Source organism: Salmo salar, chromosome ssa13 (assembly GCF_905237065.1).
Source record: "Salmo salar chromosome ssa13, Ssal_v3.1, whole genome shotgun sequence".
Lineage (NCBI taxonomy): Eukaryota > Metazoa > Chordata > Actinopteri > Salmoniformes > Salmonidae > Salmo > Salmo salar.
This window is the reverse complement of record NC_059454.1, coordinates 73,233,058-73,248,545: the sequence shown is the minus strand read 5'-3', so window position 1 is coordinate 73,248,545 and position 15,488 is coordinate 73,233,058. Positions and strand designations below refer to the sequence as shown.

General features: G+C 42.0%; 1 protein-coding gene across 1 annotated transcript in view; it reads left to right on the top strand.

Annotated features, from left to right (window-relative positions):
• LOC106567685 (G protein-activated inward rectifier potassium channel 2) overlaps positions 1-14,998 on the top strand; it is a 115,839-nt gene extending 100,841 nt beyond the window's left edge. Inside the window, exon 3 of the mRNA XM_014137260.2 lies at positions 12,010-14,998. Coding sequence (XP_013992735.1) covers positions 12,010-12,365 — 356 coding nt within the window. The 3' untranslated portion in view covers positions 12,366-14,998. The remainder of the gene's footprint in view (positions 1-12,009) is intronic.
• Positions 14,999-15,488: the final 490 nt, after the last annotated feature.

Here is a 15,488-nt window from a genome sequence, read left to right as displayed (position 1 = left end):
TACAGTTCATTGCATTTCTGCTCAAATCGCTCATAGAAACTCTCAAAATCTTGTCACTGCCATTCTATTGCTTTCATTGTGTCGCTGATACGGGTAAAGCAGAAACCCATATCCATCACTTTGTTCTGCAGAACACGGAAGAGCACGTCAGATTCATTGAAAATTCCATCATAGACCAACCCAGTCTCTAAATGGGTTGCTAAATGTTCACATGAAAGGCAGTAAAGCTCTCTGGCTGCTTTTTTATGTGTCCATTAGCAGGCAGTATAAGGTAGAAACATGCATGCGCAAGTTTGGAGTTTGAAGGGCGGAAGAAAGGCACATGGCGAGGCTGCCTTTCACCTGGCCTCCATGTGCATTTTGTACCACATCAATGCTAATTTGTACTAGTTCCGAAATCAATTATATCATGCAGAAAAAACAAGGCAAATTATTGATAAAATGTATAATTATTTATTTTTCATTACAGTTCCTTTTTCATTTATTTTCACCTACCCTGCCTAACTTTACTGCACATTACTGGCAGCATGTAGCCTAGTGGTTAGAGCATTGGGCTAGTAACTGAAAGGTTGCTAGTTTGAATCCCCGAGCTGACAAAGTGAAAAATATGTTTATGTGCCCTTCAGCAAAGCACTTAACACTAATTGCTGAGGGTGGCTCAGGGAGAGTTTGAATATGCAGAAATAACATTTCCAATTCTGAAATGTGTATAATACACACTTGTTTGAAATAGGACAAATATAAGCACACACCAAATGATTATACAGGTAATACTTCAGAGCAGTGCTCTCTGTATCCTATTCTACAGTATGTGTCTACAGTACAGTGAATATTCCAGTTAGACATGAACACAGAGCTGCAGACATGGCTAATTCCCCATCTTGTTGTTGGAACATAAGGAGAAGTCAGTCCTCCCTCCTCCTGCTTCTATTGCTCTCTCTAAGCAACCATACAATCATTTGCAGTGGTTTGTGCGGTTGCCATGGCAACTGCAGTGTGCCTGTGTAAGACAGACTGACAGAGAGAGGGGGTGAAACTTGAGTGATCTCTCTGCATTTTGCATAATCATGATGACGTGGCCGGAGACGCTTAGCTTTTTAAGTCCAATATCTTAAAAACTTGACTGCCGGCATGTACTAATAAACAAAATACTAATGAACAAAATATTGTTTTTTTTATGATACAAGGCGAGACCGAGATGCAAACACAGGAGGCAGATGGTTGGAGTCTTACAATATTCATTAATCCAATAGCGTAAGGCAAGAGAATGGTCATGGACAGGCAAAAAGGTCAAAATCAGTTCAGAGTCCAAAAGGTACCGAAGGGCAGGCAGGCGGGAAAATAGTCCAGAGTCAGGCAGGGGTCCAAACCAGGAAGACTATCAAAAAGAGAAAAGCAAAAGGCAAAACGGGGAAAACGCGCTGGTTGACTTGACTAACATACAAGACAAACTGGCACAGAGAGACAGGAAACACAGGGATAAATACACTGGGGAAAATAAGCGACACCTGGAGTGGGTGGAGACAATCAACAATGTTTTTAATAACTTGCCCGGGGACTGCGGTTGAAAATTAGCCGGCTGGCTAAAACCAGCACTTTTACTGAAACGTTGATTAATGTGCACTGTCCCTGTAAAAATGTAAATAAACGAAAGAGGGAGAAAAAAATCACAGGAACACGTGAAACAGATCAGGGCGTGACAGCTTTTGAGTGGAGTTTCCCTTTAAGCAGTATTATCTAAACAGCAGGCCACACCAGCCAATATCTATTAGATATTATGTTCCACCAACTTTGCACATGGGTGGTTGCTTTATTTTAGGCGAGGACTTTGTTCTTACAGACAAAGATTTATTGTACTGCACAAGTTCTACTTTAATTGTTTTTGACATGGCCAATACTTTGATATGGTGTTGCCATGTGGTACATGGTTGTCTCATATTCTGTCACTGAATATATAAACCCTCTAATGACAATGCAGGTGGAGATACAGGCTGTACAGGTGGAGATACAGGCTTGCGTGCATGTACTGCTTTCCGGGCTGTGTGTTAAGGTAGAGAACAGTGGTTGTCAACTCTCTCTTGAAATGTTGTCATGACTGGTGTCAAAGAATAACAAAAGGTAAAAATAATGTATTTGAATTGGGGGAGGGGGCTGGCCCCTTTGTCCTCATCTTGGCATTCTGTGGTTTGATGGCTTAAAAGGTCATCTGTGGTACCACCTGTACATGTTGGTAAACTAATCTTGCATGTAGACTAAACAATAATTACAGCTACTCCCATCCAATACTACTTTCCCAAGCAATTACTGCCTTTTGTCTGACCCTTGTAATTAGCTCAACATTTAGAAAAAGGTGATGCACTTTTCACCCTGACCCAAACCCCCCAGGTGTGAAGGGCTTTGGGCAGAAGGGTGCACACAGTATTCTGCCATTTTGTCTAATTCGATAATGACTGTTTGCGAAGGGGCAGGCTGATTTGTAAATGGAGGGGGACGGAAGGGTTTTTGCGGGTTGACTGACTGCCGTAACTACTTTCTGGCAGACTCAACATGCATAGAAAATGTTGTGGTCATACGCACATCCTTAAAAACATAGGTGCTGGGCTAATAAAGAATACTATTAAAGAACAAGAAGGCCCGCACATTGTTAAAGCTCCCAATTCACTGATTTAGTGACAACGTTTCGATCCGAAACGGATCTTCATCAGGTGAAACAAATTGAGTGCTCACATCCCAAAATATACACATTTCACCTCACATGACCATTGCGCATGGTGGGTGCAAAAGCAATTTGTGCACCTCTAATAATTTAATAACAATGAGATGGGTACATGTAGTAGTTCCAGAAAATAATATGTATTTACAAAATGACCAAGTGGGTTACCTGGAAGGCAAGACAAATCAAAGTGACATATTCATGTAAGAAATGGTCTGATATCAAACTCTTGGTTCAGACCTCTAGGAGACATGGTACACAAATGGTGAATTCAATACAATTCTCTTCTCAATAATAAATTATCAGTATCTCTCCCCCCCTAGGAGTCTTAACATGTTCGATGCCAATGTATCTCAAAGAGCTAATGTTGTGAAGAGCCTCCATGAAATGTGCAGCCACAGGGTTTCTCTGGTCAAGAGTCCTCATATTACTCCTGTGTTCTGCTATCCTTGTTTTCAGAGCTCGTTTTGTTTTTCCTACATAGCATAGACCACAAATACGCTTGATCAGGTACATCACATTTTTTGTGGAACATGATGCCCTTAATCTTAATGGCCTTGCCCGTAATAGGGTGAGAGTGACACCACACTGGGTTTTAGAAAGAAATCTACAAAAGCAGAAATATTTTCAGTCAATGAGCCAATGGAGGCCACGATTAGTCTCCCTGGTGGCTTATCCAGTAGTTTGTGGATTTTGGCATGAATAAAGCTCCTGAGTGGATAGTCTACTTTCATGAACTCATATTATTTTATCATAATGTCTCCACTTTCCACAAGAGACTTCAGTTTGCAGTGAATCTCATCTTTGAACAGTGGTGTGGGGTCACGTGACAATTTCAGATAGAAAGTGGTGTTGTTCAATTGTCCCCGGATCTCATTCACATAGTCATCACGGTTTAACAACACCACAGCTCCGCCCTTGTCAGCATTACATACTATCAAAGTGGAATCATTTTTTAAAACATACAATGCTTGTCTCTGTTTAGGGAGATTATTGCAGACTCTGTATTCTCATTTTAATATTCAAAATCTGAGACATCTTTTTCCACCAATCTGCAGTATGTTTCTAGCGACGGATTTCTGTATCTAGGTGGATTTGGCTCAAAAAGGGGTATTCGTTCTGGGGGAAATGTCATTCTCTATTGTGTCACCCATAGTCTGAACACTCGTCTCACCCATACTTGACACATCCACATTTGGAAATAATTTCTGAAACTCTATTGTGGTGTCAAAGTCATTACATGATGCAGTGGGGATGAAAGATAAACCCTTACTCAAGGCCAACTCACATGAAGTGATGATGGGACGTGAAGAAAGGTTAATCACACTCAGGCATTCTGACTGCGTGTCCAATAGTAGCCTTGCTCCTCTGTTCTTCTTGCCCCTCCGACACTTCTTCCACGTCCGTGGTGCTGCTGACCCCTGTTGGGCCATTGAGGGTATCCTCTTCCCCCTCGCTTGCGTCCTAAAAAAGATCCACTCCCATGGGAATCATAGCTGTAATCCGAATCTGCATCAAGAGAAGATGCACTTAAGTGTGGAGGTAGGGTAACCTGTTTTGGGTAGTCTCTGACATCACTGCGTGTCCTCAATGTGGATTCCCTCTCCACAGATACACCTCATTTTGTTCGTAGTCATTGGAGTGCTGCTCAAACTTCTTAATCTTCCTCGCTCTGATGTCCTGCTCCTGGTAATTCTTGAATTTCAATAGTGTGCTCTCCATATTTGTGCAACCAGTTTACTATGTGTCCCCCAATGCCCCGACAGATGGGGACACGCACCGGGCATGAGTGCACAGGGCATCAGTCTTTCTAATCTCTACATGTTGAGGTAACTACAGGGGTCAGGCATTCAATCAATCACATTTATTTATAAAGCCCTTTTTACATCAGCAGATGTCACAAAGTGCTTATACAGAAACCCAGCCTAAAACCCCAAACAGCACAAATGCAGATGTACTGTAGAAGCACGATGGCTAGGAAAAAATCCCTAGAAAAGCAGGAAGCTAAGAAGAAACCTAGAGAGGATCCAGGCTCTGAGGGGTGGCCAGTTCTATTTTGACTGTGCCGGGTGAAGATTATAAGAGTAAATGGCCATTAAAGCCAGATCGTTCTTCAAGATGTTCAAACGTTCATAGATGACCAGCAGGGTCAAATAATAATCACTGTGGTTGTAGAGGGTGCAACAGGTCAGCACCTCAGGAGTAAATGTCAGCTGGGTTTTCATAGCTGAGCATTCAGAGGTTGAGAGGTTGAGAGGTTGAGAGGGAGAGAGGTTGAGAGGTTGAGAGGGAGAGAGAGAGAGAGAGAGAGAGAGAGAGACAAAAACAGCAGGTCTGGGACAATGTAGCATATCCGGTGAACAGGCCAGAGCACGACAAGGTAGCACGTCTGGTGAACAGGGCAGGTTTTCATAGGCACAGGAAAAACAGCAGAAACTGGATCAGCAGCACGAACCGGTAGACTGGGGACAGGGACATCCAGGAGTCATCAGGCCAGGTAGTCCTGACGCATGGTCCTTAGGCTCAGGTACTCCAGGAGGGGAGAGAGAGAGAGTGAGAGAAAGAGAATGAGAGAGATGGTAGAATTACAGGGAGTATACTTAAGTTCACACAGGACACCAGATAAGACAGGGGAATTTTACCAGATAGGACAGACTGACCCTAGCGTCCTTGCACATAGACTATTGCAGCATAAATTCTATAGGCTGAGACAGGGGGGGTTGGGACACTGTGGCACTGTCAGACGATACCCCCGGACAACACTAGAGGGATATGAACAGGCCACCAACTTACTACCCTGAGACGAGGCTGACTATAGCCCACGAAGATCTCCTCCACCGCACGAGCACGAGAGGGGCGCAAAATCGGACAAGAAGGTTACGTCAGTGACTCAACCCACTCAAGTTGAGTATAGCGAAAAAAGCCTGGCACGATGTGACGCACCCCTCCTAAGGACGGCATGGAAGAGACCGAGTACTAGTTTTATTTTATTTTATTTGTAAGCCAGTGACTCAGCCCCCGTAATAGGGTCAGAGACAGAAAATCCCAGTGGAGAGAGGGTAGCCGGCCAGGCAGAGACACCAAGGGCAGTTCATCACTCCAGTGCCTTGCCATTCACCTTCTCACCCCTGAGCCAGATTGAACTCATTCATAGGATCTACTGAAGAAATTAGTCTTCAGTTGATATTTAAAGGTTGAGACCGAGTCTGCGTCTCTCACATGAATAGGCAGACCATTCCATAAAAATGTAGCTCCAGAGGAGAAAACTCTGCCTCCAGCTGTTTGTTTAGAAATTCTAGGGACAATAAGGAGGCTTGCATCTTGTGAACGTAGGGTACATGTAGGTATGTAAGGCAGGACAAAATTATAGAGATAGGTAGGAGCAAGTCCATGTAATGCTTGTAGGTTAGCAGTAAAACCTTGAAATCAGCCCTAGCCTTAACAGGACGCCAGTGTAGAGGCTAGCACTGGAGTAATACATTTTGGGGTTCTAGTCAAGATTTTAGCAGCTGTACTTAGCACTAACTGAAGTTTATTTAGTGCTTTATCCGGGTAGCCAGAGTGTAGAGTACTGCAGTAGTCTAATCTAGAAGTATTAGCTTTTCTGCATCATTTTTGGACAAAATGTTATGATTATTGCAATATTACTGTCAAGGTTCAGGAGAAGACCCAGAAGCAGACAGTTTCAAAGTAACAAAAGTTTATTACAAAAACAGGAGGGACAGGCAAACAACAGGTCAAGGGCAGGCAGAGGTCAGTAATCCAGAGCAGAGTCCAAAATGTACAGAACGGCAGGCTGGCTCAGGGTCAGGGCAGGCAGAGGTCAGTAATCCAGGGAGGTTTAACAAGGTACAGAACGGCAGGCAGGCTCATGGTCAGGGCAGGCAAAATGGTCAAAACTAGATAGCAGGAACTAGAGAAAGACAGGAGAATACGCTGGTGGGTTTGAAGAAAAACAAAATGAACTGGCAACAAACAAACATAGAACACAGGTATAAATACACTGGGAATAATGGGGAAGATGGGAGACACCTGGAGGGGGTGGAGACAATCACAAAGACGGGTGAAACAGATCAGAGTGTGACAGTAACTAAATCTTTTTGATATGTTCATCAGAAGAGAGATCAGGATTCAGAGGAACATAGAGGTCCTTCACAGTTTTATTTGGGACGACTGTACAACCATCAAGATGAATTGTCAGATCAAACAGCAGATCGCTTTGTTTCTTTGTACCTAGAACTAGCATCTCTGTTTTGTCTGAGGTTAAAAGTAAAAGAAATTGCCCCATCCACTTCCTTATGTCTGAAACACAGGCTCCCAGGGTAGCGAATTTTGGGGCTTTACCATGTTTAATCAAAATGTACAGCTGTGTATCGTCCGCATAGCAGTGAATGTTGACATTTGAGTTCCCTAATGACATCACCAAGAGGTAGAATATATAGTGAAAACAATAGTTGTCCTAAAACGGACCCTTGAGGACAAACCATCCACAGAGACGAACTGATATCTTTCCGAAAGATAAGATCTAAACCAGACAAGAACTTGTCCGTGTAGGGACAAACCCCAATTAGGGTTTCCAATCTCTCCAAAAGAATGTGGTGATCGATGGTGTCAAAAGCGGCACTAAGGTCTAGGAGCACGAGGACAGATACACAGCCTTGGTCTGACACCATTATAAGGTAATTCAACACATTCACAAGTGCAGTCTCAGTACTATGACGGAGTCTAAAACCAGACTGGAGTGTTTCGTATACGTAATTTATGTCTTCAGGAAGGCAGTGAGTTGCTACACAACAGCTTTTTCTAAAATGTTTGAGAGAAATGGGAGATTCAAGGGAAGTCATTGTTTTGGGAAAGTTGAAAGTGAGTAGTTGATATCGTGTAGACTACATACAAGACCAGATTTATCAACATGGACAGGTGGTACCACAGGTGACATTTGAAACCATCAATTCACTCCCTCCCCCCATAATTTAAAGGTACAACTGTACTATACTTTGGAAAAAGAGGTGAGATGTGAACTTTGTGAGGCCAGACTCAAAGTTTAATAATTGTTCTAGTGTACCATGCACTGTGTGTTATTGTGGCAGTGGCCTGTATAGCATGCTCGGCTGAAGTAATTGTAGACGGACAGTCGGAGCGGTACCCTGTCATTCAGCCCAAGGGCCTGTACAGGCCGAAGCAGCAGTGACGTAAAGGAGACTGTTCTGGGTGAGAGGGGAGGGGTCGCAAGGTTGTGGAAGGCATGATGCAAATCAGGAACAGCTTGTGGCCATTTTCACGGCTGACCTGTTCCATCATATGAGGGCTGTTAGTGTACAGTACGCAACACAAACACAAATACACATGTATCCACAGCAGGATGAGCAAACTGTGTGGTTATGTGTCCACCAGACAATCATGTTCCAGGTTTGTCTTTCACCGCCCCCCCCCTCCCCCATGCCACACACACACACACACACACACACACACACACACACACACACACACACACACACACACACACACACACACACACACACACACACACACACACAGTACATCGTGTTTCTGGGAATAACACTCTCCATACGGAAGCAGGCCAACTAGTTGTTTATGCGATGAGTTATACTTTTGAATATTCTGTCCATAGAACATTTTTCCAAGAGTCTTGATGATCATCCAGGTGCTTCCAGGTGCTTTTTGGCGAACTTGAGTCAACTTTTTGGACGACATGGGTCCCATTATGCCTGGCGAAACCAATGGCCTGCACTGGTACTTATGGCCTGCACCGTGAGCCCTCTTTTAATGATGTCTCAGTTTTAGGCCCCCATCTCAAGGCTTCACATCCTCTGTAGCCCACTCCCCTGCCTGAAATAAAAACACAGTGATTGGTACAGTTTCAGGATCAGGAGGGGGCTTTCTAAAGCTGAGTAATTGCTGGGTCTGAATTGAAAACATATTGCTGTTCTCCATTTTGGCATTCCCAACCAGTTTATACAGTTGAAGTTGGAAGTTTACATACACCTCAGCCAAATACATTTAAACTCAGTTTTTCACAATTCCTGACATTTAATCCTAGTAAAAATTCCCTGTCTTAGGTCAGTTAGGATCACCACTTTATTTTAAGAATGTGAAATGTCAAAATAATAGTAGAGAGAATGATTTATTTCAGCTTTAATTTCTTTCATCACATTCCCAGTGGGTCAGAAGGTTACATACACTCAATTAGTATTTGGTAGCATTGCCTTTAAATTGTTTAACTTGGGTCAAATATTTTGGGTAGCCTTCCACAAGCTTCCTACAATAACTTGGGTGAATTTTGGCCCATTCCTCCTGACAGAGCTGGTGTAACTGAGTCAGGTTTGTAGGCCTCCTTGCTCACACATGCTTTTTCAGTTCTGCCCACAAATTTTCTATAGGACTGAGGTCAGGGCTTTGTGATGGCCACTCCAATACCTTGACTTTGTTGTCCTTAAGCCATTTTGCCACAACTTTGGAAGTATGCTTGGGGTCATTGTCCATTTGGAAGACCCATTTGCGACCAAGCTTTAACTTCTTGACTGATGTCGTGAGATGTTTCTTCAATATATCCACATAATTGTCCTGCCTCATGATGCCATCTTTTTTGTGAAGTGCACCAGTCCCTCCTGCAGCAAAGCACCCCCACAACATTATGCTGCCACCACCGTGCTTCATGGTTGGGATGGTGTTCTTCTACTTGCAAGCCTCCCCCTTTTTCCTCCAAACATAACGATGGTCATTATGGCCAAACAGTTCTATTTTTGATTCAGACCAGAGAACATTTCTCCAAAAAGTACAATCTTTGTCACTATGTGCAGTTGCAAACCGTAGTCTGGCTTTTTTATGGCGGTTTTGGAGCAGTGGCTTCTTCCTTGCTGAGCGGCCTTTCAGGTTATGTCGATATATGACGCGTTTTACTGTGGATATAGATACTTTTGTACCTGTTTCCTCCAGCATCTTCACAAGGTTGATTTGAACTTTTTGCACCAAAGTTCGTTCATCTCTAGGAGACAGAACACGTCTCCTTCCTGAGCGGTAAGACGGCTGTGTGGTCCCATGGTGTTTATACTTGCGTACTATTGTTTGTACAGATGAATACCTGGGATAGGATTATGTAATCCTTCTACCCCCCCCCCCCCCCAAAAAAAAAGATATAGATGTACTATTGTAAAGTGGTTGTTCCACTGGATATCATAAGGTGAATGCACCAATTTGTAAGTCGCTCTGGATAAGAGCGTCTGCTAAATGACGTAAATGTAAAACGTAAATGTACCTTCAGGCATTTGGAAATCCCAAGGATGAACCAGACTTGTACAATTTTTTTCTGAGGTCTTGGCTGATTTCTTTAGATTTTCCCATGATGTCAAGCAAAGAGGAACTGAGTTTGAAGGTAGGCCTTGAAATACATCCACAGGTACACCTCCAATTGACTCAAATTATGTCAATTAGCCTATCAGAAGCTTCTACAACCATGACATAATTTTCTGGAATTTTCCAAGCTGTTTAATGGCACAGTCAACTTAGTGTTTGTAAACTTCTGACCCACTGGAATTGTGATACAGTGAGTTATAAGTGAAATAATCTGTCTGTAAACAATTGTTGGAAAAATTACTTGTGTCATGCACAAAGTAGATGTCCTAACCGACTTGCCAAAACTATAGTTTGTTAACAAGACATTTCTGGTGGTTGAAAAACTAGTTTTAATGACTCCAAGCTAAGTCTAGGTAAACTTCCGACTTCAACTGTATGTATATCCGATTCCACCCCTTGCATGTCTTCAATGAAAACATTATTGAAGTGTTTTAGTCCATGAAATGCGTGTGTTGTACTGTGCGGACTGGAATTAGAAGAAAAGCTCTGACTGCTTTTGTCATTTAGGGTATGACATGAAAGAAAACAACATTTTGTAATAGTTTCATTCCAAGCAGGATAATTATATCACTTCTTTTACATTTTCTGTAAATTCATACTTTTTTGGGCTGGGTTGTAGTTTTAGAAACCTATGTGTTAGACCTCATAGCAGCAGGTTTTCTTCAGCATCCATGCTGCTAGAACCCTGAAGGTACGCCATATCGTTTCTGCAGCGCACCAGCTGCTCATTGGAGCTGCCCATTTTCAGCATCATCAGCCAAATGAAACTGCAGTACGAGATGTACCAGTCCTTCCTCCCCTACCATGATACAGACACACACACACTCTTGATATAGTCCTTTATACCGTCTCTTCGCTTTACTCAATATCCTGTTGATGGATTTGCTCCAAAACGCCAATTATTTTTTAATCGCATGTTCATTGCCTTGTTGACCTCCCTCCACCTTAGAAATATTTTTAAATCTCAATAATTGTGCCATTTTGATGCCCTGCAGCACTGCACGTGTCAAAGGGACATTGCTTGTCATTCAGTGTTAGTTTAACGGTTTCTTATTAGGATGTCTTATGAAACCTGACGGATCAGAAAAAACACTTAACTCACAGCTGTAGGCAAAAGGAGGTTAATGATTATAGGCTCTCTTCTTCTTGTGTAAGAATTACTGTTTAAAGTCTTTAATCTAATGTTTTAGGAGTTCCACTTCTAAAACAGTTCTCCTTATAAAACACGTGAAAAAATATTTTTAACAGCCATCTTGAAATTTCTCTAATTCTGTTCTCTAAGAATTTAGCTTTCTGTTGTAATTAGACAAGGAATTCAGACACTTTCTAGAGTAATTATTAACATGTCATTATATTTGACCCAACAAATTATTAAGTAGTGAGAAAGCTGTTTTCCTTGAGAAATATATTAGAGGACGGCTTCACTTACCCTACACACAGAGCCTTGCAGCACCATTCATTCTAATGTGACAATAAAATCTTGGCAAAGTGCTTGAGGTACAATTACAGTGTACTGCTGCATGAAAGGTAAAATGGTTAGTGGCTATGTTCATAATTAAGAGTTATTAATAGTCTCTGTATAGTATGTTCAATACACCAACCCTCCCTGAGTGTTGAGTGGACTGGATAGGGCTGTATATATTAATGAGTGCTCAGTTTTCCACAGCTATAGTGTCCAACTGTATTGACATTTAATAACTTACTCACTCCCATCACATACGGCCCTAACCAGAGATCGCCAATGCTAACACCTAACAATAACATGATAACATGATATAACATCATTGCTCATAAAGTGCTGGTAGACCTGTGTCATTATGTTGTAATGACTCTGACATTGAATGAGTCATATCCACAACTAGACAGTGTTTTTTTGTCAACTCTAGAGGAGGCTAAGTTCCGTCTGCTCTCTGTCCCCACAGGGATGACTTGTCAGGCCAGGAGTTCGTATGTGACCAGCGAGATAAAGTGGGGCTACCGCTTCATGCCGGTGCTCACCCTGGAGGATGGCTTTTACGAGGTGGACTACAACAGCTTCCACGACATCCACGAGACCAACACCCCCAGCTGCAGCGCCAGAGAGCTGGCTGAGATTAATTGCCGCATCCGCCTGCCCTTCACCTGGTCTGTGGCCAGCAAGCTCAGCCAGCAGGGGGTGCTGGAGCCCGAGAGCCGCGAGAAGAAGCATACTACCCTGGTAACCCAGGAAGAGGGGCTGGAGGAGCAGACAGAGAGGAACGGTGACATTGCTAATATAGAGAGCGAGTCCAAAGTGTAGAGGGGAGAGAGAAAACTTAGGCCAGAGGGGCTGTGTGGGGCTTACTGTGGTGTCTCTACTCCTCATGGCTGTCTGACCAGGTGAGCTGGTCCCAGATCAAAGGTCAGGGCCAAGGCAGAAAAGGGAGAACCTGAGTACAAGGACGGTCTGGTCCTAGGAACCCTGCAACAAGGACAGCTTTGGCCCTAAACAGGTCATTTGCCCCCCAAAGATAGATGATACATGGCAATGGCTGGACTGAAAAGCTCTGTAATTGCATGTTTTGATAACATAGTTTTTTTCTTGAAGATATCAATTAATATTATTTCGTTTTTTTTATTCAAAGATTAAACCTATACATATAAACATATATATTCTAGTTTGTTTGTATTTGTATTTTTTGTATATACTATCTGTTATGTTGCCAAAGTGTGAATATTTGACAAGAAGATGTTTGATACTGATTAATTTAGACCAGGTCTGTACATATTCTATGCCTTATGTACAAAGCTTTCCTTACATTAGAGTTTTAAGAAATATGTAAGCATGTACAAAAACTCACTGTAGTTAATTTATTCTATATTGTGTACATAAGAGAATTATGGCGATTGTAATAGGCATGACAATATAACTCTTATTAACAATTCTGGATGAAAGCTCTATAGAATATTCAGCCTGGCCTAATGGACTAGTTACTTTAGACAGCAACGAAAGTAGGGAGGTTGGTCGAGGAGGATAGGTAGGCATAATCCGCAACCTTCTAGCAATCCACAGGTTGCGTGTTCAGGTTGCGTCTGGGACAACTGTAGCATTTTAGCTAAAACATCCCCTAACCATTATTCTAAACTTATGCCAATTCACATGACCTGCTACGTAAAGTTACCTAACCTTTGTTGTTTTAGTTCTCCTAACCTTTAACGTAAATGTCCTAACCTTTGTTGTTATTTCCCTTAACTGCCAACATAAATTCTCCCTATAATTCTCCTACTGGTGCAACAAGCAACCTGGTCTCAGAGAAAGACGTCATCCAAGATACGTAATCCAAGCAGCAGAATGTTTATTTTATACTAATACAATTGCTCAGTGAAAGATTTTATTAAGAAGTAATACAAAAAATATAAAAAAGGAGTGAAAATTATGGGCACGACACTGAGCCTTTTTCTAAAATGTTTTATGAGATTGGAGAACATGATGGGAGGGATCTTAGACCATTCCTCCTTACAGAATCTTACCAGATCCTTGATATCCTTCATCTGCTCCTATGGACTGGCCTCTTCAATTTAAACCACAGGTTTTTCACATCCTGGCAGAGGCAACCAGGTTTTAGGCTAAAATGTCCTAGTACTTGGTAAAGTTCATGATGCCGTTAACCTTAACAAGGGCCACAGGATCAGTGGAAGCAAAATAGCCCCATAAGATGCACCACCGTAGTTATGATGTACTTTTCTCCATATGCTTCCGTTTTTCGACGCCAAATCCACCGCTGGTGTGCATGGCCGAAGAGCTCTATTTTCATGTCATCTGACTATAGCACTGCCTGGAGTTTGCTAAACGGCATTGGCACTTGGATTGGAAACAGTGAGAAACATGCTCACTTTTCTAATATGAAGGACAGGCTTCCATCTTTTAATGTGTCTCTGAAGTGAACCCCACTGTAGTGTCCGGCCCATAGTGGACAAATAAAAGCACACTGGTACTACGAAAGAAGCCATGTGAGGGGAGCTTGGGGAAGAGCATCAAGGCCTACTCTAGCACCTTTTAATTTAACTAAGTGCAGCCCGAGGGTGTTCATTTTCTTCTTTTCACATATTTAGACCTCTTTATTTCTGCTGCAGAACTAAGTTTCTAAAAGCAATTTGTTTGTGTTTCTGGCTAAATGTTTGATTTGAAATAAAACAGTGTAATATAACCTTACAATGTTATCACTTTACAAAAGGGTTCTATTGCTTGTGCTGAAGAGCCATACACAGGGCTCAGACATCTACAGTGTGTAATTTTGTTACTGCAGAACGTTCTAGCTCTGCTTGTCACTGATAGCACACCTGTATAACTTTGGCTTCTGTGTGTCAATGAAAAACATTTGGGAAACACTTACCCGTATACAATGCAGTTAGTCTATAGCTAATTAAATGTTTTTATTTGTGATCCATATTTGTTACAGGTGTAGTTACTGTGAAGTTATTGGTAATTAATCAGATGTTATCAAAAGGGTAGATATTTCAGCTATGTGGTATTTCAACAGCTTAATGTAAAGCGTTATAAACATGCAGGCATCATTGTTTAATCTGACTTCTGTCCAATCTCTGAACAAAGATTGAACAAAACAGACATGTTTATATCGACTCCTTTATTTGACTGTTTTTATTCATTTGTAATTATTAATTGTATTAGGTTGTCTTTTCAACATTACACTGAATTCCAAAATACTGGTTCATAAATCATCTTCGACAATACTTTAACTAATACTTATCTCACTCTCTTTTATTGATACAAATCGTATTTTACCTTTTGTGTTGATTTAATGAAATTGAGAAATATATTCACACTCTGTGGTCAATAATTGATTGAAATGGACAATCATATTTGATCTAAAGGGCACTTTATGAAACCATGTGGTACAGGACCAAGAAATGGTGGTAGAGCTAGAGTTTGGGAGGACCCAATGTTTTGGGTTGGGGTGTCATACTAAAACCCTGAGGGTTTCCCAATGCACAGTACACCAACCCATTATTTATGTGACTCAAGTGCTTTTGTTCTCCCGACCTGGAATATCTCACTATCAAATGCCAACCTCATTACCTCCTGAGAGAATTCTCTTCGGTCGTCGTCACGGCCGTGTATATTCCCCCTGAAGCCGACACCGCAATGGCTCTCAAGGAAATATACTGGACTATGTGCAAAATGGAAACCTCATATCCTGAGGTCGCATTTATTGTAGCTGGGGACTACCAAAGTTTAATCAACACATCGCCTGCAATACTCGCTCATCAAGAATTCTTGACCATAGCTGCTACCACTTCTGGGACAGCTACAAGGATTAAAAAAACGTGGATAGATGGCAGCATTTTCGCAAAAAAAAGAAAGTGCAAACCACCACATTACCACAACAAGGTGACTGGGAACATGGACGAGTACAAACAGTAC